The 24,656-nt window shown below is 33.6% G+C and overlaps 1 protein-coding gene across 5 annotated transcripts in view; it reads right to left on the reverse strand.

Moving 5' to 3' along the window:
* IRAG2 (inositol 1,4,5-triphosphate receptor associated 2) overlaps positions 1–24,656 on the reverse strand; it is a 46,465-nt gene that overhangs the window by 6,869 nt on the left and 14,940 nt on the right. For all 5 annotated transcript variants that reach the window (XM_039882478.1, XM_039882476.1, XM_039882477.1 and 2 more), the window contains 12 exons: positions 18,877–18,923; positions 18,706–18,770; positions 18,451–18,555; positions 16,383–16,453; positions 14,411–14,468; positions 13,020–13,083; positions 12,907–12,934; positions 12,505–12,645; positions 8,386–8,520; positions 2,579–2,726; positions 1,602–1,645; positions 5–67 (listed from right to left, as the gene is read on the reverse strand). In XM_039882478.1, coding sequence (XP_039738412.1) covers positions 5–67; positions 1,602–1,645; positions 2,579–2,726; positions 8,386–8,520; positions 12,505–12,645; positions 12,907–12,934; positions 13,020–13,083; positions 14,411–14,468; positions 16,383–16,453; positions 18,451–18,555; positions 18,706–18,770; positions 18,877–18,923 — 969 coding nt within the window. The remainder of the gene's footprint in view (positions 1–4; positions 68–1,601; positions 1,646–2,578; positions 2,727–8,385; positions 8,521–12,504; positions 12,646–12,906; positions 12,935–13,019; positions 13,084–14,410; positions 14,469–16,382; positions 16,454–18,450; positions 18,556–18,705; positions 18,771–18,876; positions 18,924–24,656) is intronic.

A 24,656-nucleotide genomic window follows, 5' to 3' on the forward strand; every position in this document is an offset into this window, starting at 1 on the left:
ATACCATTCCTGTATTTCCAATATTTCTGGGTAAAGAGGCAATGGTCACTCTTCGAAGAGAAGATGGCTATTCAAAGGGTGAAAATGTAAATTTAGAAAATTCTTAATATTTTATCCTTGTATGCAACACCTATAAATATCCTTGTACATTCACATCCATGCACTTGGTTACTGCTGAGTTACACATTTTTAAAGGATTTTGCTATGGTCAAATTGCCTTCCAGAAATATTCTATCAATTTATAGTCCACCTTCCCCAACTCAAAGTTAGTATGGTTTTTGCCAGTCAAATAAGGAGTATAAACTTCCTTGTTTAGGTTTGCATTTATTTGGCTTCTAATAACATTGAACACATTTTCTATGTTGAATAACCATGTATATATATCTGCTCTGAGAACCAGCTGTTTATGATCTTTGCCCATATTAATTTTGTTCAAGATTTTTCAGGTAGAAAAACTTTTTCACTGTTAATACAGCAAAATCCATTAATCTCTTCCTTTCTTTTGCTTATATTTTCCCCTAGTCACGAGGAGAAATACGCAGCTATATTTATAGCTTTTTTTTTTTCACGGCTTCTTCCATTTAATACATTTAAGGATAGGCATATTATTTTAATGAATGGATGTGTTTATAGATCGGCCTTGAGATATGCACAGAAAAATGATACATAGTATTATACGGTTCTTAAAGTTTAAATAAGTACAATTTCTGAAAATAAAAACATTTTAAATGTAGAAAATAAAATTTTATGTGAGTCATTTTCTTAAATGACCACCCCTAATTTAATTTCCTAGGTTAGTTGAGCATCAGGAATATCAAATTGTGGTCCAAGACACCTGGGTTCTAACACTACATGATCATAACTAATCATTAACTTCTGTGCTTCTCCCTGTCCTCATCTGTGAAAAAGAGATTTGGATGGAATGATTTTAAAGTCACTTGCTCAAAAATTCTATTACAAAATTCTGTGAAATTCTGATTTTCAAATTGGCAGAAACTGCTGGCTTAATATCATATTCTCCCTTTCAAATTCCTTGATTACTCATTAGGCATACAGCCTCCAGAATAAAAACTGTATTTCCAGTTTTATGTGCAACTAAGAGTGAAAATGGAAATATTATCTGGGACTTCTAGAAGTTATCTTTAGAAGGAGAGGGAATACATGTCTTTGATTTTTCCTTTTTCTTGGAACATGATTTGATGCTATGACCAGGACTTGGTGCTGAAACCAAAGAGGACATCTTAGGCCATAAAGTGGGAGCAAAGCGCTGAGGGTGATGAAGCAGTGAGAGACGGGGAGACTGGGCCCCGGGAATTTCGTGAAGCTTCTCTACCATTGTCGGACAGCCTATTTCCAACTTTCGTTTTACATGAGAAAAACTGTTATACTGGCTTTCCTCTCAATGCCAGGTGAACAACTGATATGCTAATATAGCAGGAAATATAAAAGCATACATATAAACACAGATACACACATGTGAATTAAAATTGGTTCGTGATTTACATTTAAAGCTATGTTGCTTCAAATATTTTTAAAACCATCTCACTTATAACATTTGATATATGTGTTTTAAGTGAATCAGTAAGCGAATTAGGAATTACCTTGGAGTTTAGAGAAGATGAGCGTTTTTTAATTTGGCAGTCATCTGAAAGGAAAAGCACATTTGCATATTTTAGAAATTACATTTCTACTTTCTGTTAATGTAATGGCCTTAATTCTTTACAAGGAAAAGCAGAGGTCAGAAAATATTTAAGACCATGGAGACTATTAAAGATAAATATCAGGTTGTTATTTATTTGGTGATTTATTACAATTACCATCTTAACCAATGGAATACAGTCCTCTAGGGTACTGCAGATGTCCAGAATGCTGACCTCCCACACAGTAGGCACTAAATGAATGTCTGCTGAATAAATTAATCCGAAATTACAGATAGAAGGTTATCAAATATGGTTACATTTCTATAAGAGGAACAGATGATTAAGAATTTTCAGAAAAGCTTATACTGCTTATTATAACATTTATGTAAACTTTTTCCCTTTTAAAATTGCTTTTATTATGAACATAACACAACACTCTGGAGGAAAATATATCACATAATGTATATAAATTTTATATTAAGATATTTTCCATGGCCTTATATGCACCTTATTTTCCAAGGCACGGGTCAGTTTGCCAGGGTTATTTTATGAGGAATACGGAACCACTGTTGATGAGAGTGGTTCATTTAAGTTGCTGTGCATCGCTTTGTGTGTAGAGAAAAGCCACCTCTTAACATATCCTTGTAGGTCACCAAGGTCAACTTAATAGGATGGATTAAATATATTCCCTGATCTCAGCAATTTAAATTGATGCAATGAATTTTTGATGTCGTTATCAAAGAATCTTCCTTGTCTCCCAGCCTGTTATCTAACTGACATCTTTCTTTGGGCTCTGTGACAGGAATGAGTTACTCTTTCAATACAATCTTAACCTAACAGTTCTATACTAGAGACATGATAAGCATTAGTGAGAGAGAGATGAAAGAAGCAAATATTAGAAAAATATAACTGGTACGATGATCTTAAACTTTTATTACCTTCATCTTCCAGAGGATTAAAAGACCTTTCATTTTGCAAGAGAACCTGTTTTAGTTCTTCTAATTCAGCATGCTCTTTGGCATACATTCTCTTCAGGTTTTCTACATGCTGAATCATCACTTCAACTGCTTTACTAACTCGGCTTTCCTAGTAGAAAAAAACACACACACACAAATTTACAATGAAAATACTGTTTTTGATATGCAGTTAAAAGATGGTGATTAGAAACATACGTTTTCTTCACTGCATCCCTAAGTCCCACTAAAATGACAGTAAAAGTATTTTTTTTAAAGAAGGCATGAGTCCACAAGGGCAAATAGAATGGAAGATATAACAGCAAGAAAAATTTAAAGCCTGCTAATAGAAGGACTAGCGATAAATGACGAAGATCAGAAAAAGCTAAATCCCTCCAAATGTAGTAAGAAAAACTTTGTTTCCACCACGGAAAGTCCCAAAGGCTCAAGAATTAGTGATGCCTCTGAAATTAAGCTTGAAAGGTGGCTATGTGAACAGAAGTAGTTTGAAAATCTGTGTAAAAAAAATAAATGAACAAACAAAACTAACTCATAGATACAGAGAACAAGCTGATGGTTGTCAGGTGGGAGAGGGGTTAGGGGGCTGGGTGAAAAGGGGAAGGGATTAAGAAATGCAAATTGGCAGCTACAGGGATGTAAAGTACAGCACAGGGAACATAGTCGATAATATTGTAATGACTATGCATGGTGGATAGTCAGGTGGATACTAGACTTACTGGGGGGAACACTTCATAAGTTATATAAATGTCTAACCACTCTGCTGTACACCTGAAACTAATAAAATATTAGACAACTATAATTGGAAAAAAAATTAAGTGATTAGAAACACAGACCGCCTCCCTTTCTCAGGCTAACTGAGCAACTTTCCCTCCACCACTTTGGTGAAAGATACCAAAGGCTGACTAGGGAGAGTTAAACAGAGGGTCTGTAGATAGAGCGGTAACAGTTGATGGTGGATCCTACTGAAAAGAATAGATTTAAGCAAAAGCCTGTATATATATATATATATATTGAATCTTTAGATACCTAGCCTTATTCTTTCTTCCTGCTCCCAAACACTGGTAGCCAGGTTTATATCCTAAAGACAGGCAGCTGTAAGATTTTTCTCTGAGGAAGCTAACATCTCAAGATAAAAATCTTTAAACTACTGATATTAAGAGTACTCCAATGAAACATCCTACCTTGTGTGAAGCTCAGAGTTAATAAATAAGAACCTTCCCTACCCATATACAATGAGTTCCTTATCATCTGTATAGTGAGTCAAGAGATGCTGGAGGAAAGCCTCTAGCATAAAAGGAGAAAATAAAAACAAGAAAAAGCAAGCTAGAGGAAAGTAGAAAAACTAAAACTTCAAGGAAAGTATCAATACCTTCAGAGAGTTACGAATTAGTATTGCGTCTGTGAAATGCGAACAAGGTATTATTAAAAAACAATATTCTGATAATAAAAAGGGGTCAGAAAGTTAAAACTATGACAAAAATACATAACAATAGAAGGGTTTCTAGATAAGATCGAGGCACTCTCTTTGAAACTAGAGCAAAAAGACTAATAGGTAGAAAAGCAATGAGGAAGGACCGGTTTAAGAGGCCCAACATCCGAAGCGCTCAAGAAAAAATAGAAAATGTAGAAAAATTCCACAACATGTAGAAAATGAAATAATTCAAGAAAATTTCCAGAACTCAAGAAGAGAGTTTCTGCCAGCTAGAAAATGTCCACTCAGGGCCTAAAACAGTAGATAAAAATAAACCCATACCAAGAGACGACAGGAGGAAAAAAAAAATACCCTAAAAACTCTGGAAAGTAAAAAGAGGTTATAAACAAAGTCTCGAGAGTCAGAATGGCATCAAGCTTTGATAGCAACACCAGAGGCTAAAAAGAAAATAAAGCAATGCAAGAAAAATTCTAAAGGAAATGATCTCTCACCTAGACTTTCTCACCCAGCTAGACTAAGTATAAGAATAGATGTGATTATATATCACATTTTCCGTTATATAACATCTCAAAAGTTTACTTCCTAGTCATTCTTTTTCTCAAGAAGTTACTGGATGAGATGTTTCACCAAATGAAAAAAAAAAAATCATCAAAGAAGGAGGTATAGGACTTGGGAAACAGAATTCAACTCAAGGGAGAAATGAAAGGAAACCTTCATTTAAGCATTCCAAAGATTGTTGTGGTGAGCCTAAAAACAATCAGTTCAGATTTGAACAGGTCAGAAATTTCTGGAAGCAACATCTCAAAGAAGAAGAAATTGACAGAATAGCTAATGAGTTTAAATCTATTGCAAATTCTAGACTCTCCAGGAGAGGTTAGGAATAAATTGGTTAAATAGAAAACTAAGCAAATAACCATCATAGCAAAGAAAAATGATTGACTTTGGGAAGAACAAGATTTTGTTCAAAGAAGGGAAAGTCATTATAATAGATTTTCTGCTATGAATAGAATTCACATGGTCATAATGTTTACACATAATGATCTAACTAATATTATTCATTGCACTTACTCTTTAATTAAAAAAATTATTATGAAAATTTACAGAGACAAAAAGTAGACATATATCCATCAATCAGCTTCAAGAACCCTCAACATTTTGCCATATGAGTTTCATCTCCTCCTCAGTTTTGAATACCATTTCTTTTAAAACAAGTGTTACACATCATGTTGTTTCACTCTTAGATATTTCAGTAAGTATCTAAAAATCATAAAGTGTATTTCCTTACATAATCATATCTAATAAAATTAACAGAAACATCTTAATGTCATCCAGTCCATATTTAAATTTTCCCAATTGTCTCAAAAACACGTTTGTACAGTTTTGCTTCAATTGGAACCACTAAGTACACCGATGGTATTTTTTCTTTTTTAAAATATTAATGAGTAATTCACAATATAAAATTAACTATTTTAAAGTGAGCAATTCAGTGGCACTTAGTACATTCACAATGTTGTGCAATCTTCACTTTTATCTAGTCCCAAAACATTTTCACTACCCCAAATAAAATCCCATACACATTAAGCAGTTAGTCCCTATTAACCAGTCACTCCAGCCCCTGGCAAGCACTAATCTGCTATCTTTCTCGGAAGATACTATATATATACAAAAAGAATCATACAATATGTGACTCTTGTATCTAGCCTCTACATTTAGCATAATGCTTTCCAGGTTCATCTACATTGTAGCATTTATCAGCACTTCATTCCTTTTAGTGGCTAAATAATATACTATACTAATAATATAATCATAATATTGCAATTTTACATGCTCCTCAATGATAGTTATTTTCTTTCTTTCTTCTTCTTTTATTTTTTAAATTATAGTTATCCTAGTGGTGTGAAGTAGTATCTCATTATGGTTTTGGTGTGCATTTCCCTGATTCCCTAATCTTTTTATGTGGTTATCGGCTATTTAGAGATCTTTGGAGAAATATCTTTTCAAGTCATTCGCCCACCTTTAAATTAGGCTGTTTTTCCTTCTGTTTAAGTGTTCAGCATTCTTTATTCTGTGTATTAGACTCTTATTAGGTATTTGATTTGCAAATATTTTCTCCCGTTCAGTGGTTTATCTTTTTATTTTCTTGATAATGTCTTTTGATACATAAAGGTTTTTATTTTTGAGAAAGTCCAATTTATACATTTTTTGTTGTTGCTCTTCCTTTTGTTTCTGATGTCATATACTCACTCATTTCATAAATACTGAGTAGCCACTATGTATCAGGCACATTTCAGGCATGGAGATACGAGCAGTGAGCCATATAGACAAATATGTCTGCTTTTATGGAGCTTATCTTCTAGTGGGAGGAGGCAGACAATAAACGAGATGTCAATAAAATATATATTATGTTAGGAGGTGATCAGTGCTATGAAAAACAAAAGATAGGAAAAGAGGGCATGAGAAGCTCTGGGGTGGGAGGAGTTGAAATTTTACATAGGGTGTCAGGGTAGGTCATTCTATGGAGGTGAGATTTGAATGAGAATTGAAGGACATGGGAGCTAAGATATGCAGATGCCTGGAAAAACAGTATTTTAGGCAGCAGGGACTGCTAGAACTAGGGGCCAGAGATGGCAATATGATTAGCAGAACATATTGAAAAGAAACTAGTGTTGTTGGAATACAATAATTCAGGAAAATAGTCATAGGAGATAAACTCTAAGAGGTAAAAGAGCAGGGGAATCAAGAAAATGTATTATTTACGCCATCTTAAGGACTTTGGTTTTTATTCTGAAAAAAAGTGAGGAGCCACTGGAGGGCTTTGAACCAAAAAGTAAGATGATCTGGCTTATGTTTTAAAAAGATTATTCTGGCTGCTTTATTGAGAATAGACTATGTTGGGAGAAGGATGGGGTGTGGATAGAAAGAGGGAGACCATTTAGGAAGATATCGTATTAATGTGGGAAAAAGAGAATAGTGGCTTAAATCAAGGTGGTAGCAATGGAGAGAAAAATAAGTAAGTAGTTAAATTCTAGATATAGTCTGATGATAGAGTGAACAGGACTTTTTGTCAGATTGGATGTGGAGTCAGAGAAAAGTGGTGAGAATCACTCCTGAGAGTTTTCAGGCTGAGCAGTTGGAAGAGCAGAGTTGCCCTTGACTGAGGTAAGGAGATTATGCACGGAACAGGTCTTGGAGGGACCATGAACAGTTTATTTTTGAATATGTTAAGTTTGAGTTGTTTATCAAACATCCAGGTAGAAATGCTGCATTAGCAGTTGTATATTTGAGTCTAGAACTCATGGTAGCAGTTTAGGGTAAGCATGTGAATTTGGGAATCATCAGCTGATGACAGAGATAGCAGGGGGATTGAGTGAAGATGGAGATCAGATGTACGAGGGTGAAACCCTGGGGCCCATCATTATAAAGAGCCTGGGAGAAAGGCTCCTGTAAAAGAGCCTGAAAGGCAGTGACCTGTGAGGCAGAGAGAAAAAAACAGGGGGATGTGGTATCTGGAAGCCGAGGGGCAGTATAAGCATGTTATTTAGAGATATGGATATAAGCACAAAACAAACCAAAAGAGTTGACAGTTATTGCTCTTCACCATGAAACATGGGATAATATGCCTTATAGAACTATTTAACTTTTTAAACTATGTGCATAAGTAACTTTAATAAAAATAAAACAAAGAATATTATTCTCTAGTGAGGGGATAAAAAGGAAATATGATACTAAAAATGGGTAAAAATGATCAAACTAAAAGTACCACCACGATTAAATTTCTCCTTCTTAGGAAAATATATTTAACGAGTTCGTTTAGGTATAGGTTCAAAAAATTAAATTTTTCCCACATTTTCCCACAAAGAAAATTTGAAATTCTACTTTTCTATGATTAAGTATTCAAAAGTGCATGTACAAGGATATATATTGTAGCATTGTTTATAATAGCAAAAAATCAAGAACATTCTGAAATAATCAAATAGAGAGGATTGGTTACATAATTTATGATGTATTCAGTCAATAGAATACCATAAAATAATGATGTGTGTATAAATTCACATCACAGAAAACTATGCTATATGTTGAATGAAAAAGCAGATTATAACAGTATAACGGGAGTGTGTAGAAAAATATATCACAAAATTTTTATAATAGTCACTGGCTAATGCTATGAGAAATTTTTTTACGTTATTTGCACATTACATTTTTTCTTTATTAAATATACATGCCTTGTACAATAAAGAAGCATTTTTAAAAAGTTCTTTCTAGAAATGTAATCCATAATCTCAGGGAAAATGATCTTGTTAGTAATTTCATTGTAACTAGAGAAATGGAGATAGATTACCTGATTAATGGCTCCCAACATCTCAGCCCTACTGGCTACTCGTGCTGTGCACTGGCTAAGGAATGTTATACTCTTCTCCAGCTTCTTAATGATTTCCTGGGCCTGGTTGTCATCTTCACAAAGAGGTGTTAAAGACTGCACAGAAAGCAATGTATTAAGAAGTATCCAACCCAAAGTTTCCACTCCTTCATATGTATTTATATTTTTCTTCTACAACTGAATAGGATATAATTAATTGGTAATGGTAAAGAAATTATGCTTTTAATGAGTTGAATGTCTTATATGAGGAGAACAGTTTGAACTTTTAAGAAAAAGAGTGAAAATATACTGAAATTAGAAATGGCTTTGACTACTGTCGCTCTTCTGTTGATAACAAAGTGTGAGTGGGCTGATTAGGTGGGTATGCCTTCATTGCTTTATGAATATTTCTCTCAAACTTGAGCCCTTAATCCAAAATGATGGCCTTCCTGCTGGAGGATCATCTTTCTTACTAGGGTGGAGACAGAATTAAGAGAACAGCAGATTTGAAAGCAAACAAGCCACTGCTCATTAGCTGCATGATCATGAGCAAATTTTTAAGAACTGACAAAATCTAAAGCACCATAAATTTTGCATATCATTAAGAAATGAAAAGTTCTGCAATAAAACTATATGGCACCATTGACTGTAAATTGCTTCCTAATTCCAGAAATGTTATAATAGCAATCCTTCTGATTTTCTATTTTTCTTCATCTGTCAGAGGGAGACAATTACATTTTCTTTCCACAAATACTGTGACATGAGAGGTAATAGATGCCAGTTGCCTGTCACACAGTAGGTGCTTGGCTTCTGAAGCCAAGCGATACATATCAGACAGATATATGTGAGTTGCTAATCAACTAGAATGGCCATTGTCAGACAGTTTCCTATGGTAGTTTAAATAACCACCTTCAGTTTGGAAAGGAAAAGCAGATGTTAGTTGTTAGCCAAACAGAATATGGTTGAACAAAACTGAATCATGAAGAAACAGAAAATTTGAATAGATCAAAAACTAGTAAGGAGATTGAAGTACTTATCAAAAATCTCCCAATAAAGTAAGTCCAGTATCAGGCTTCACTGGAGAATTCTACCAAATATCTAAAGAAGAATTAACACTAATCTTCCTGAAACGCTTTCAAAAAATTGAAAGCATAGAAAATACTTCCAAGGTAATTCTCTGAGGCCAGCCTTAAACTGATACCAAAGCCAGGCACTACAAGAAAACCATAGACCAATAACCCTTATGAATATTGATGTAAAATTCCTCAATAAAAATACTAGTACACTAAATTTAACAGCACATTAAAAGGATTATACAGCATGACCAAGTGATATTTATTCCTGGAATGCAAGGACGGTTCCACATATGAAAATCAATCAATTCAAAAGACCACATTAACAGATTAAAGGATAAAAAAATGCATTATCATCTAAATTAATGCAGAAAAGTATTTGACAAGGTTCAACATCATTTCATGATAAAAAAAAAATTTCAAAAAACTAGAAATAGAAGTAAACTACCTCAACATAACAAGAGCCAGAAATGAAAACCCCACAGTTAATATCCTATTTAATAGTGAAAGACTGCAAATTTTTCCTATAAGATCAGAAATAAGACAAGGATGTCCACTCTCGTCACTTTTACACAACTTAGTACTGGCAGTCCTAGTCAGAGCCATTAGGCAAGTAAAAGAAATAAAAATCTACATTGGAAATGAAGAAGTAAAATTATCTTTGTTCACTAATAACATGATCTCATATACAGAAAACCCTAAAGATTCCACAAGAAGACTGTTAGAAGTAATAAATAAATTTAGCAAAGTTGCAGGACACAAAATGAACATATAAAAAACTAGTTCATGTGTATACACTAACAATGAACGATAAAAAAAGGAAATTAAGAAAACGATTCTATTTACAATAGCAATAAAATACTTAGGAATAAACCTACCCAAGGAGGTGAAAGATTTGTACACTGAAAATATTGCTGAAAGAAATTAAAGAACACATAAAGGGAAAGATGTCCTTTGACATGAATTGGAAGTCTTAATTTTGTTAAGATGTTCAGACTACCAAAATCAATCTATAGATTTAATGCAATCCCTATCAAAATCCTAATAGCATTTTTTTTTCTTTGCAGAAATAGAAATATCTAAATTCACGTGGAATCTCAAATAGGATCCCTAATAGCCAAAACATCTTTAAAAAAGAACAAAGTTGGGGAACTCACACTTCAAAACATATAACAAAGCTACAGTAATCCAAACAGTATGGTACTGGCATAAAAACAGATATATAGACCAATTGAACAGTATATAAACTTACATATATATGGTCAAATGATCTTCGATAATGGTGCCAAGATTACACAACAGGGAAAAGATAGTCTCTTCAACAAATGATGTTGGAAAAACTCAATATCCACATGCAAAAGAGTAAAGTCGGACTTTATCTTACACCATACACATAAATCAACTCAAAATGGCTTAAAGATCTAAATGTAAGACACAAAACTTGTAACTCCAGAAGAAAACATGGTATAGGGACCTTCATGACAATTTGGCAATGATTTCTTGGATATGACACTGAAAGCACAGACAACAAAAGCAAAAATAGACAAATAGTACTACATCAAACTTAACTTCTGTGCACTGAAGGACAGAATGAAAAGGCAACCTGCAGAATAAAATATTTGCTAATTACATATCTTATTAAAAAATTGACAAAGAACTTGAACAGAAATTTTCCCAAAGATGATGTGCAAATGGCCAATAAACACATGAAAAGATGCTCAACAATACTATCAGAGAAATGCAAATCAAAACCATGATGAGAGACCATGTTGTACCCATTAGGATGGCTTCTATAAAAAAATCAGAAAATAACATGTTTGTCAGAATGTGAAGAAATTGAAACCTTTATGCAGTGTCAGCAGGATCACAAAACGGTGCAACGCCTATGCGAAAACAATATGGTTGTTCCTCAAAAAAAACTTAAAAGTAGTTCTCCATGTGATCCAACAATCCCACATCTGGGCATATTTCTAAAAGAATTGAAAGCAGGGTTCTCAAAGAGATATTTTCACACCCATAGTCATAGCAACAATGTTTACAATAGCTATGAGATGGAAGCAACTCAAATATCCATCAGTAAATGAATGGATAAACAAAATGTGGCATATACATAAATGGGATGTTTTATTCAGCCTTAAAAAGAAAGGAAAACCTGTCACATGCTACAACATGGATGAACTTTGAAGACACTGTGTAAGTGAAATAAGCTAATCACAGAAAGACAAATACTGTATGATTCCACTTATATGAAACATCTAATGGTCTAATTCATAGAAACGGAAAGTAGAATGGTGGTTACCAGGGACTGGGCGGCGGGGAGGGGAGTTGTTTAATGGCTATAGAGCTTCAGTAGGCCAGATTAAAAGGTTCTGGAGATCTACTTCACAACAATGTAAATCTATTTAACACGACTGAACCATACACTTAAAATATTTAAAATGCTAAATTTTATGTTATGTGGTTTTTTATAACAAAATACAGAATATGGTTTCTAAATTTCTATTTTCCTTTTCCAAAACTAGTCCTCTTAATTTTCCAACTCATCCTTGTATTTATGGTGACTTTGCAGAATGAAAGAATAATAGTTGTTATACTGCTATGTACCTTACAGAGGGCTTGCCCATTATCTGACAAGACTGAAATCAGTCCCCATTCTCTTTTTTCAGTTAATGAAATGGACATACTTTTAATTCTCTTCTTTGAAACTTAAAATTGATATGTCCTATTGCTCAGTTTTCTGCATGATTACTATTCTTCTTCCTGAAATCTATTTGAAAATCCAGAAAACAGATGACTCATAAAACTACTATAAAAGACATTTATTGTTTTATTGCTTATATTCTCTTACTAGTGATTCTTGTATTTTACCCTGATCCTGAATTCTTACCTCCTATTAATTTACATTGGAGTCAGGCAGAGCTTGGTATCTGGTGTTGGTTTTAGTCATAGAAGTAAACTTATGTGTAATTTGGAAAACATTATTAACAATGTGACCAAATAGATAGTCCCCAAATGTTATGATTCGTACCTCCAATAGCTTTAAACAGTTAGTGATTTCTGTCTTCAAATTTTCTTCTGCCAAGTCACGGGATCTTTCTTCAAGCTTTACTCTTTTCTCCAAGGTGAACCAATCACACTTAAATCCCAAAGACAATCTGAGAAATTCAGCCTGTTATCAAAATAATATGAGGGTGAAGGGAGAAAATTGGTTGTAGTCAAATATTTCAGTTTAATACTGGATTATATGAGGCATTGCTTTCTCTTCCCAGCAACTTAATGTTGGCATGCAAAGACTATCCACACTTTGTCATTGCCAAGCCAGACAATCACCAAATGTACAAGAGCTTGTGCAAAAGCATGAAGCAACCACAGGCAAATGAGTCTAAAACACTATTTTTAATTAAAGAAAAAATATTTACTTTAAACTCACCTCCACCTCCTTCTCATTAGCAGAAGTGCTGTAGGATAAGACAAAGAACTTATTCAAGCATAGTTCAACAGAAAAGCAAAAAATGTTAGCATGCTATATGAAAAAAAGCTTACTTGTCACTTTGTCTAAAGTTAACCGATTTCACAGTTGTTACAGGAATAGAGGAAACAGCAGTATCTATTAAAAGATAATAAATATTATTTAGTTAAAAAGGTGTAACAGCTAAAGGCACATTCAATCAAATGTTATGTTCTCTTTCCACTAAACAAAGGCATTTCACTGACATATGTCTGAAACAATAGCCAATGAATAATATGTTTGCTGAAATATAACATAATATGCTATGCTATCGGGATCACAATGACTCTAAAATCATAGGCTCATACTTCAGCCTGTAAATAGTCTGAAAACTGAAAATGTCTCAGAGTCCAGGGATAGCCCAAGTTGTTTGCTTTGCATTTGAATGTTTATTTGACTTGAACTCTTGGCTACATGCGATTCTTCCTCTGGCACCCTGATCCTCCTCCTTCAGATCAAGGCATTACTAGCAGCAGCGGCAGTAGTAGTGATTATAGTAGTAATAGTAGTAGTAATAATAAATAATAATAATATATAATAAAAGAATACTGGTAATAATAACAGCAACAATATACATGGCCTTGACCATTTATTACGTGTTTACTATGTGTCAATCTCACAACAAGGCTCTTAACACAAATTAATGATACTCTTAATGACAACTTTGCAAAAAGGACAATATATTAGTTATAGGAGCATTAGATTTAGCATTGAAAAAACCTGGTTTAACTCTTGGCTTTGATCTTTATAGCTATGTGAACTGGAACAAACAACAACATCAACCACCTACAAAATCAGGATATATATTTTTTTCTATAGTGTTACCGTCTATAGTTTATAGGCTATGAAGCTGAATCACAGTTTACCTATCTCACAAAGATATTTGGGAGAACTAAATAAAACTATGCACACAAAGAATTTAACCATGCACTTAGCATATAGTATATTCTCAATAAAGGGTGGATTTTTTTACTCATTTCCATTTTGCAGATGAGAATAATTGAGATTTGTGTTAAATAACTTTTCAAAGTTACAGCTAATCAGAGACTGACTCCAAAGCCAGAATTCTATTTACTACTCCCTCCTAATCAAGGTGAAATGAGGAGGGAAGCATATTGGCGCTTAGTCTTTAAATGTTGGCTTATTTACTTTTAGATGGGGTAATGAAAAAGATCTCAAAGTAGAGTTCAGAGTTCACTACCAACATTGATGTGGTTCTTAGTCACCATAGGGCCGTAGTGCTCTGGGGTTTATGTTATGGCAACATAAATGTGGCTTTTCAAAAATTATACCAGTGAAATCAAGACTCAGTTCTGCTGGCTGATTACCTCTGTAGATAACATATCTTTACTCAGAGAGATTTCACCCATAAAAATACCAGCAGGGAACAAAAATTCATGTGGGGGCGGGAGAGAACATTCCTTACCTCCCATAGCACATTCTTTTTTATGCTCATCTATTGTTTTTGGTTCCTCTTTGGCTTCCTAAAATCATAAAGAGATTTTATTACTGTACAGAGAGTGGATATCCTTTATAACCAATCATTTCCCAACTTCCGGTCCTCTCCTAACCTTACCCTGTCAAAAACACTCTATAGCGTTCAAAGAACTGTACTAAGGGCTAAAGAAACAAACAAGACTGGCTCCAGGGCAGATTCCAATCTAGTTGCAGCATAAAGAACAGATATATATGAATAGCTGCAAACATGATATAAGTTGCCACAAAGCAAAATAAGATTAATTGCCAAATAAATGGGATATAGACAAGTGCTCTGCAAAGGGAGAGGAGAGATAGCATAGCTTGGGTACCATGGAAAGTCTCTGGATAGGATGGATGAAGAGGCAAAGTAGGGGTGATCCAAGACTATCACGTGCAGCTTTCTAGGTGGTTGTTGGGGAAACCATGGCAAAAATAGCTGATAAGATAGTGTTGTGTTAGCCTTTTACTCCATATGAATATATTTTAAGGTCATTGACCGACTGTCTCACAAATATATCTATATAACAGGAATCTCCATAATAAGAGGGTCGTACTGTACTGCCTGGGAAATCTAACGGGAAAGCTATAAGTATGCAATCATTTTTATGTTAATAATTGTTCAACATTCTCAGAAATTTTCCATAAAAATAAATCTAAGACAAATTTCTTTGATAGCGCTGTTGATACCATGTCATGTAATCATTAGACAATTGAAACAAAGACTTTGATGAAATGTAACAAATGCAATAACATGAGTTAAGCACTGGATCATTCTTAACATTTAAATATTCTTAAGTTTTTTGAATCCTCCCTCAACCTATGACCTCTTCCAGGTATGGCATTTCCTCCCTCTCCTGCCCTTCGCGGTCACCCTTCTAGGAAGAGTTATCCAAGGTTGTGGTTTCCAATTCTTTGTCTCCCATCTGTCAGCAATAAATTACTCTGACCCTATACCCAACACTGAGGAAACGGCCCTTCCCAATTATCAGCGACCTCCCTACTGCCAAATCCGATGCTTAATTTTGTCTTTACCTTACTTGACCTCACTATTGCACCTAAAATGATCTATAATCCCCACCTTCTTGAAGGTTTTTCTTCCCTTGGTTCTGCTCTCCTGCTGTCCCCCCATCACAATAGCTCTTTCTCATTCTCCTCTGCCATTGCCTTTTCTTATTAGATATTGGAATCATCAAGAGTCAAGTATCCTCAGTGCTCTCTTCCTGACTGTCAAAGTCCTCGGGAATCTTATCTGCACACTTGGTTCTTTGCTGATGACTCATGAATGTGTGTCCACTGCTACAAGTCTCACTGGTGAGTTTAAGAATATGGGCATATAGCCATTTATAAAATCTCCTTATAGACTATTGATGTCTCACATCAACCTGAAACTTTACTTATCTCAAACTGCTCTTATTTTACCCTACAAATTCTACTCTTCTTATTCCCTCCCTACTCTCATGTTATTCTATTCATATCTTTTCCATGACACCTTTTCTGGCCTCTCGCCCCAAGAGTTTTTCTTTCATATCACTAATCACACTCTAATCAGAGTAACTGTATGTTACTTTCACTAATTAGAACATATATTTAAGAGAGATATCATGGTTTTATTCAACCTTATTAATGCATTAATCTACTTAGGAGTCCTCTATTAATAGATATTTAGCTTGTTTCTAGTAGACTTTTGATGAATAAATGACTGAATGAATGACTATTGTATGACCTTGGACAAATTACAAGGATGCTTTGGCCTCAACTTCATATATAAAATACTGGTATAATTAGATTATTTTAAATTCATAATATTTTAGAAAGATAAAATGACATACTGCTTTTAAGAGTGTTTTGCAAACTTAAAGGGACAGTTCAACCATTGTAATAGATCATTACTTCTACTGTTAATGTGTTTATTTTCTTACCAGATTTAACATGATTTTGTCCTCACTCACAGAGCCTTCGAGCACAATATTCTCATGAGCTGGACTTGTGTCTACGAGAAAAAGAAAACACACTGAACAGTTGGGGCACAGTAACAAGTAAAAAAAGAAGAATCAGTGAGGGTGACAATATAGGCAGACTAGTAAGTGGCAAAGGCCTTAACATGTGAGGTAAATTATGGACTACAAAATTTTAAATGTGCCCACTGATTCAGAATCAGGACTAGAGAAGCTAAGATTCCCAAGGAAGCTAGCCATATAAGATTTCTTAATAGAAATGAACATCTGTATAAATGGTCTTCAAATAGTCGAGTTTTAAAAATCTTTTTTAAGGCTGCTACTGTTTTCTTTTTATTGAACACATTACTGGTATAATTATAGAAACGGGACAAAGGAAGAATGAACAATTTTTAAAAAATTATATATGCAAGGCTGATAACAAAATATGACATCCTTCCAAAACATGGTATCTTTCAAAATGTCATCAAATTAAGAAAAAATGATGCACTTTTGAATTATGCCATTCCTTTTTGTAATTTCCTTTTTAGTGTACTTTGTGTTATAATGACTTGATAATGATTTTCCTTTTCACATGATCCATTGTCCTGAATTTTGTTAAGTGCAGGCTCAAAAGTCAGCAGCTTTAGGTAGGTTTTGTTTCTTTCTTTTTAAGAAAAAGATAGTAAAAGGATGTATTATATTTTTAAAATTTATATGGAAATAAAACCAAAATGGTAACCACTTTCTTCGGTGATATAAATTTTTCCCTATGAAAATTTTATTTTCATTTTTCTTTAAGTTTTAGGATAGATAATAGATTCATATGGTCTATAAATTTAAAAATGTAAAATGTTTTACAGTGAAAATTTTCCGTCTCATCCACGCCAGCCAGAAACCTACTTTTCCTCCCCATAGACAATGATATTTTGTCTAGCCTTCATGCACACACAAAACTTTTTCCTATTTTTTCCATAATTTTTACATGTAACACATAGTTTGTACCCATTGGTATTTTTTTCAAGAAACAATAGTTCTTCAATATCTTTCCAAGAAAAAAGGTTCCTTAAATATGTTTTATGAATATATATAAGTATTTTATTACATGTTTTGTTATTACAGACAATGATGCAGTAAATAAATTTACTCATATGTCATGTAGTATATACGTATTTAGATCTACAGGATTCTCAGAAATCAAATTGTTTTATCAAGATATATACATTTAGCGTTTTGGTAGATATTGGAAACTTCCTGTCCATATTAATTACAATAATTTATTCCCTACAGCGATGTGTGAGAATTCCTTTCCCTGCCCCTTAACTGTACCAATAGAGTGTAATCAAATTTTTGCAATCAGTTAAAATGGTATCTTGGTGCAGTTTTAATTGAAATTAATATTAAAATTTTTCTTATTTGCTATGAGGTAGAGTATAAAGACATTCTTTAGTTAACTTAAGGAATGGATTCCATTTCTATGATTTTATGGCTCCTGTAATTCAGCACCTATATCTCAAATTTAGCTGTCAAGTTAAAACAATCACATGAATTGTTCTTGATGATTGCTTTGGGGTTGGGAATGAGAGCCCAGGCCTACCTTGAGTGTCAACTGCAGTGGTGCCTCACTGGGAATAGTTGAGAATAACTACCTTATTTTCAGAGTCAAGTGGCAGAAAGGATCTAACATATCATCTAGTTAATTATTTTGCCTCCTGAATGAACCATCACGAATTGGTTTATTATTCTAATAGATTCTAATTAGGATTCTAAAATTTCCTAAATAGGTGATTCCGCATGGGTGTCATAGGTGAGACCCAGTTGTGTTCAATCAATCTTTGCCATAAAAAAAATATTTAAATCACATTAAAATATATTGTAATTTTTGTTATATCTATAACAAAATTGAAAAAAAATGGTCACCTCCTGGACTACTTTCCTTTGGACTATGTCTCCAAATTTTTTTACAAAGTAATGCTACTGAGGATAGTTACTCTACCAGCTTATAAGTTTGTTAGTGTTATAGAATGGAAACTAGAACATTTTAAGAGCTTACCTTTGAATTTTATCACAGTAGAAGCTGATCTTGTATCCTTTTTTTCACAGAGTGATTTGCAATCAAGGTCACCAGAAGCCATATTCAAAGTTTCTGATCCAGAATCTATCAACAGGAAGACACTAACAGCATATATACTATGCAAAAGGAATATTTGCCTATGTTCTTTTCATTTGCACACATCAGGTCACAGAACATCAAGCTTATAGTTATAAAACTAACGGTCTATGTTATATCTTTTCCAAGTCCACTCACCACTTGAAGTCACAGTACTCTCAGTGGATGAAGTGTGTCCAGGAGAAGGCAGTGTGGAATAGTCCCTGCCAAAGAGTAGAAGTAATATTTTGGGGTGCCAGGTCCAAAAATTCTCTTAAAAACTAACTGAATATGTGTACAAATTTACACATACACTACAGACAGGCAAACCTGGACTGCGGCAGGCTCTTAGAATCCAAATGTTCAGCACCATTCTCCTTAAGGTAAAAAAAAAAAAAAAAAAAAGAAGAAGAAGAAATAAGTTCAACAATTTGACATTTTCCATTTCAGAAAAGTGGTTTTAAGTAAACATTTTCACACAAATTTAAATGAACTCATATTTACTTTGCTCTTTTGGAGAGGATATGGGGATGGAATGGTATAAGGAGATTGATATATATACTTCTTCAAAGCTGTACTTGTAAAAAAATCCAATTTTAAGTATACTTACAAGCCTAATATTTAAAGAAGACCTGATAAATTCTTGGGAAAAACAAATTCTAAACTTAAAGGACAGATAGAGTTTATTTCATGAACTTAAGTCAAGTTTTCCTTAAACAGAACATTCTACATGGGCATAAAATATTCATATTTATGGAAATACTACTCAACCTAACCCTTTTGACATGGTGATTTAAAAATGGTCCTCAATTTTCTAACTAGACAAATCATACATTTGAAACTTAATCAAATTCTCAAAGATCTGAGGGATTACATGTAAGTCAACACCTATTACTTGGTGCTCAAAAAGAGCTTAATCAAACTATGGCTACGGTCTGCTTGGACAAGTGTTTGAAAGTCTCGTTTGAACTTCTTAGTCTCTATCAGAAGTTCCTAATTTGAGGTGAGTTGATTAGTTCACTTACTCTATTTCAAAAAATACAGTGAGAACATGGGTTTCTCTTTAATAGTAAGCTTTTCTAATAAGCATATTTTCATAATTATTTGATCTATTTAGAAAATAAATTAAAATTTAATAAATCAAAACTGAATCATTTGGACATAATCAAAAACCCGCACAGACAATGCAAAAATGAAGACATTTAAGTATTACATAATCAAACATAGACCTTCTTATTAATTGCAACCAACAACAGGTTTTAGTGAAGGGCTGCTCTATATCATACATGATATTTAGAATCCATCCAAGATAATATTGATTATAGCCACAGAAAAGTAAAGATTTAGCAAGAGTTTGCTGAACATGTAGTTACCCAATACAATAACAGCAGCTTATATCTGTTCAGCATGTTAAAATTTACAGAAGCCCTCATCTCATTTAATTCTCCTAACAACCTTATGCACTGGATTTTAGCAAGAAAATATTTACTTATTTTAGGTAAGGAAAGTAAAACCAATAGATAAAGTAATTTCCCAGGAATATTCAGAATAGTGGTATCAGCCTCTAAACCCAGATTGGACTAAATACATTGTCCTCTCTGCTCTAAACAGAACTGTCTCTGAGATACCCTATCCCAGACTATTTGAGAAGCAAAGATTTCCCAAATATTATCTTAGACTGATAAATGATTTAAATATTCACCTTGAATGTTTAGAAAAAAACCACAAATTTGCAAAGCAAGAATTCACACCTAATCCTCTTATATATCATCTCTGCTGTAAATGTCTTTGGATCAGACTATATGTGACAGAAGCTCCTTGTGACATCAGCTAATTTAATTCGAGAACTGTCATCAAAGGCCTGCTTTGTGCCAGGAACAATAACAAAAGCTAGAGAAACAGAGGAGCTCATAGGCCAGTCATGAAGGCAAATATGTAAAACAAATACTTCGTAAATTACAGGCTGCATTCCAGAGAGAAAAGTAATATTTTTAAAACATAACAGAGTGGGGTAATATTTAAATTAAACTTTGAAGAGAAATTGTGCCTTATACTATGCCTTATACCCTACAGGAAGTTAAATAATGATGGCCCTAACCTTAAAATATTTAAATAAATTATATTAGTAATTATTATGTGCTTATTAACTATATTCTTATGTATAAGAAATAAAGCTAGAAAAATAAAAAAAATAAATATTCTTCAGTTTTATTGAGTATCTTTCATAAAAGTCAATAAAAAAAGTCAGGACCATTTAATATTCCATAACATATAAAAATGTGTTATTATGTGTGGCTTGAAATAACACTTATTACTGTGCTATAATCAATCATGTATATCACATATAATAATAATTATATTGCACTAACTGACAAGCTAATTTTGTCAGAAAAAGACTTCTTATTATATGAGGGTCATGGAAACTTGTATTTGAATTTTAAAAAGATAAAAGAAATGCAGTTATTTCCTATTTAATTAAACTGATTTCCAGTATGGAGGGGGAAGTGACATCATTTCTGTGAACTTTGTTTTTTTTTTTTAAAAAGACTCTTATTTGGTGTCAAAATAATGAATACAGCAAAAATACAGTTTGCCTCCATTATATTACAAATGTCTTATTTCTCAGAATGCTCTGTTGTAAGCCATTCTTTTGTCCTATACCTCATATGTGAAACATTTTAGTGAGAAGCCTTTTGATAAACATGAATACATATGTTGATTAAATAAGTAATAATTCTGTGATTTCGGAGAAATGTCAATTATTTAGTAGTCATATATTACTGCATTGTTCTGGAATAGTTGCAAGGTAAGCAATTGGCTATTATTCCCAATTCATTAATCTTATAAATCTCATTGATCAGAAAACAACCCAATATATAACATAACTCAATCATAGATTTTCATAAATTTGGTCTAATAACATTTTTTTCCTTCTTACAAAAATAACCAGACAAAAAAGGTTTTGTTTTGTTTTTTTTTCCAAACGTAGGATTACAGTTAATGAAGGTTGGAGATATAAACTCTTAGTGGTTTGTCTGGAGTGCAGGTGGGAGATAATTCAGCAAAAACTTTCCATAATTGTGCTCTTTTCTTTCAGCTTCAAAAGTCACCCCAATTCAAACCAGTATCCTGGACCACAGGAGAACCTAACCCCCACATAGCTGTGAGACCTGGGCAGATCATGAAAAAACTATCCTACTGGATGTATTTTAAAACCAAAGAAAATAAAGAAATTGACTAAAAGCAAGCAAAAAATAAAGTTCAGATGAAAGACTTACTTACTTGTAGAAGATTGGCTCAAGTCAATGAGTCTAACACATGTCGATAAAATAGAGCAGGAAGAAAGTTCTTCCCGTCCAAGCTATTCAAATATCAGCCTGCATAACATTTACATGAAAATCCATGGTCCAGCCCATTTTCCTTTGACAGTAAGAGTTTAATGGAGGGTGGGGTAGTCAAGGTACTCAAGTAATAAACAGACAGATTTTTCCGTGGGTTGGGTCAACTAATGCTGGCAACACACACACACACACACACACACACACAGCAGTATTATTCCAATATTTAGAAAAATATGAATAAGAAATAACTTTTAAGATATTAGTAATGTCAATCAATAGCCTGAGATAATCTCCTGGGTTACTTTATTTTTGCTCTTCTAGATGAAATGTTACTTTATCTATATATTTTATAATCAAAAACCCTTCCACTAATGAACATTCGTGTTACCAATGTAATTTTTTACTATTAGATCGATTTTAGATGATACTACTCAAATAAATACTATTTTCTGAGGAAAAAAACAAACAAAAAGTGTCTTCATTCTAACTTAAAAAAAAAATACCCTCGACTCCATGTTGGTTTCAATATTCTAACAAAAGAAGGAAAATAGAATGACAAAAGCTTATAACTGCTGTAACCTAAACAAAACTAAATTGCCTCACAGGTTTTTTTTTTTTTTTTCCCAATTCTAACTGGAAGGACACCACACCCTCAGATCTACAGGACACACCCACCACTTTGAGGTTCATTTATAATACAGTTATCAATCAACTTTCACATGTCCCAATTTTGCACTTGGCAATGTTATTTATTCTCCAAGGTTATTAATGCTGCACCCACATACAGCTTGAAAAAACAGGACAGGGCAGACAATAGCCAGAAAATCTGAGATATTTTAAAACTGATTCTGCCCTTTGCCTAATAAATCACCTCCTCCTAATAATAGTATATCTTAGACAAATACATGTAATAACATGAAGGAGACCTCGAAGGGATGGCAAGACACTTAATATTTGGTGTATGTGATTATTTTTTTTTAACAGCCAAAGATAAAACAAATTTATTTTCATATCCCCTGACTTGTAACAAGATATCATGTGAGCTTCACACTGCTGATAATTCTGAATCTCGGTGATAGTTACAGCTGCTGTAACTATCTGAGTGTTTACTATGAATCATGTACTTTACATACATTATAGTGTCTTGGCAGGGTCAGATCTGAGATTGGAGTAGGTAGAGGGGAGAATTAGTTTTGTTTTCATAGAATTTTCATGCAACTCCAGTTCTTGGAGTATTTGAGGACACACACAGGCACCTAATCACATGTCTAGCTTTGCAAAGGCCTAGAAATCCTTTGGTTGCCATTTGGACTCAATAGTCAGAACAGTGGAGAAAAAGAGCATTGAGATTTGTCTTTTCTCTAAATATGACCTACTTGGTTTGTTTCCCACACACACACACACGTGTATATAATGTATATATGTAATATATGTATATGTGTACATGCCTATTTGAATCTTCAAAACATGCAAAGTAATATCTCTGTTTTACAGAGGACACAAGCAAGAGGTTAGGCCACTTGTCCAAGTTCACATAGCTAAAAATAATAGAGTCGGTCTTAAATTCAGACCTGCTTGATTCCAAGATCTTTGCTAAATGGCTAAAAATTTTAAATCTTTACTGGGAAAAATTTCAAATAAATACAAAATTGGCAGAATAGAATAACTGACCTTTGTGTATGCTTCTACAGATTCAACAATTATCGACCTATGCCCAATTTTGTTTCATTGATGCTGCCTTCCTTCCAAACACACCCCTGTATTGTTTAGAAGCAAATCCAGGATATCATAAACATTTCTTCCATCAATATTTCAGTCTGAATTTCTAAAATACAATGACTTAAAATAATTTACTTCCTTCTTTCCTCTTTACACTAAAATACCCCAAATAAATGAATTTCACTGGGTCAGTAAAGTAGCTCTGTTCTCCCCAAGAATGTCCCAAACTAGGCTCCAAATTATGTTACTAAGAGATGTTCTTTTTAAGATACTAATCTCAGTTAAGTCCTTTGCTCAAAGATCTTCTTATGAATACTGACGTTCGGTTTGGTCTCACCCCGTACTTTCTGAAAAAAGAAAATGGTAGTAGATAGCTTCTTCTATGAATATGGGAGAGGAACTAAAAATAAATTTCAAGTTCTCAGGAACACCTGTCCAAAGAAAGGAGTGAGAAAACAATAGGGCAAGGCTATCAATTCAACAAGTTCGTCGAGTGTTCTCTCTCAATGTCTTAAATAGATCCTGTAGAGAGTACAAAAATAAGTAAATAGCCATTTGACAAATATTAATGGGGAAGTTACTGTATGACAAATCCATGTAGGGTGCTAGATATACATTGCTTAATGGCCAAACAAAGGCATTCTCTGCCAAGTTTATAATCTACTACAGGAATAAATAGGAGAAAACAAATAAATACCATGCAACCGGAGTATAGGTGACAGAGGGGAGGAGAAAGAGTTACTGGGGTCTAAAAGAACTTTTTTTTCCTCAGTAGAAAAGATGAGAAATGAGGAAACTGAGGCCTGAAAGACATGACTTTTCCCTAGTTACATAGAAATCGAACTAGGTGAAGTCTTCTCATTTGACTTCTAACCCATTATGATCTCCACCTCAAGAAGTACTCGAAATGCTTGACAAAAAAACATTTCTTGCTACTACAGGAAAGGTTTTATGAAACTGCTGGTTTTTGAAATGGGCTTTGACAGTCAAATAGAATTCAAGGAGCAGAGACATGTACAGAGTTCCAGCCAGATAGCACAGCATAAATAG

The sequence above is a fragment of the Pteropus medius genome, unplaced genomic scaffold (assembly GCF_902729225.1).
Source record: "Pteropus medius unplaced genomic scaffold, Ma_sr-lr_union100, whole genome shotgun sequence".
Taxonomy (NCBI): Eukaryota; Metazoa; Chordata; class Mammalia; order Chiroptera; family Pteropodidae; genus Pteropus; species Pteropus medius.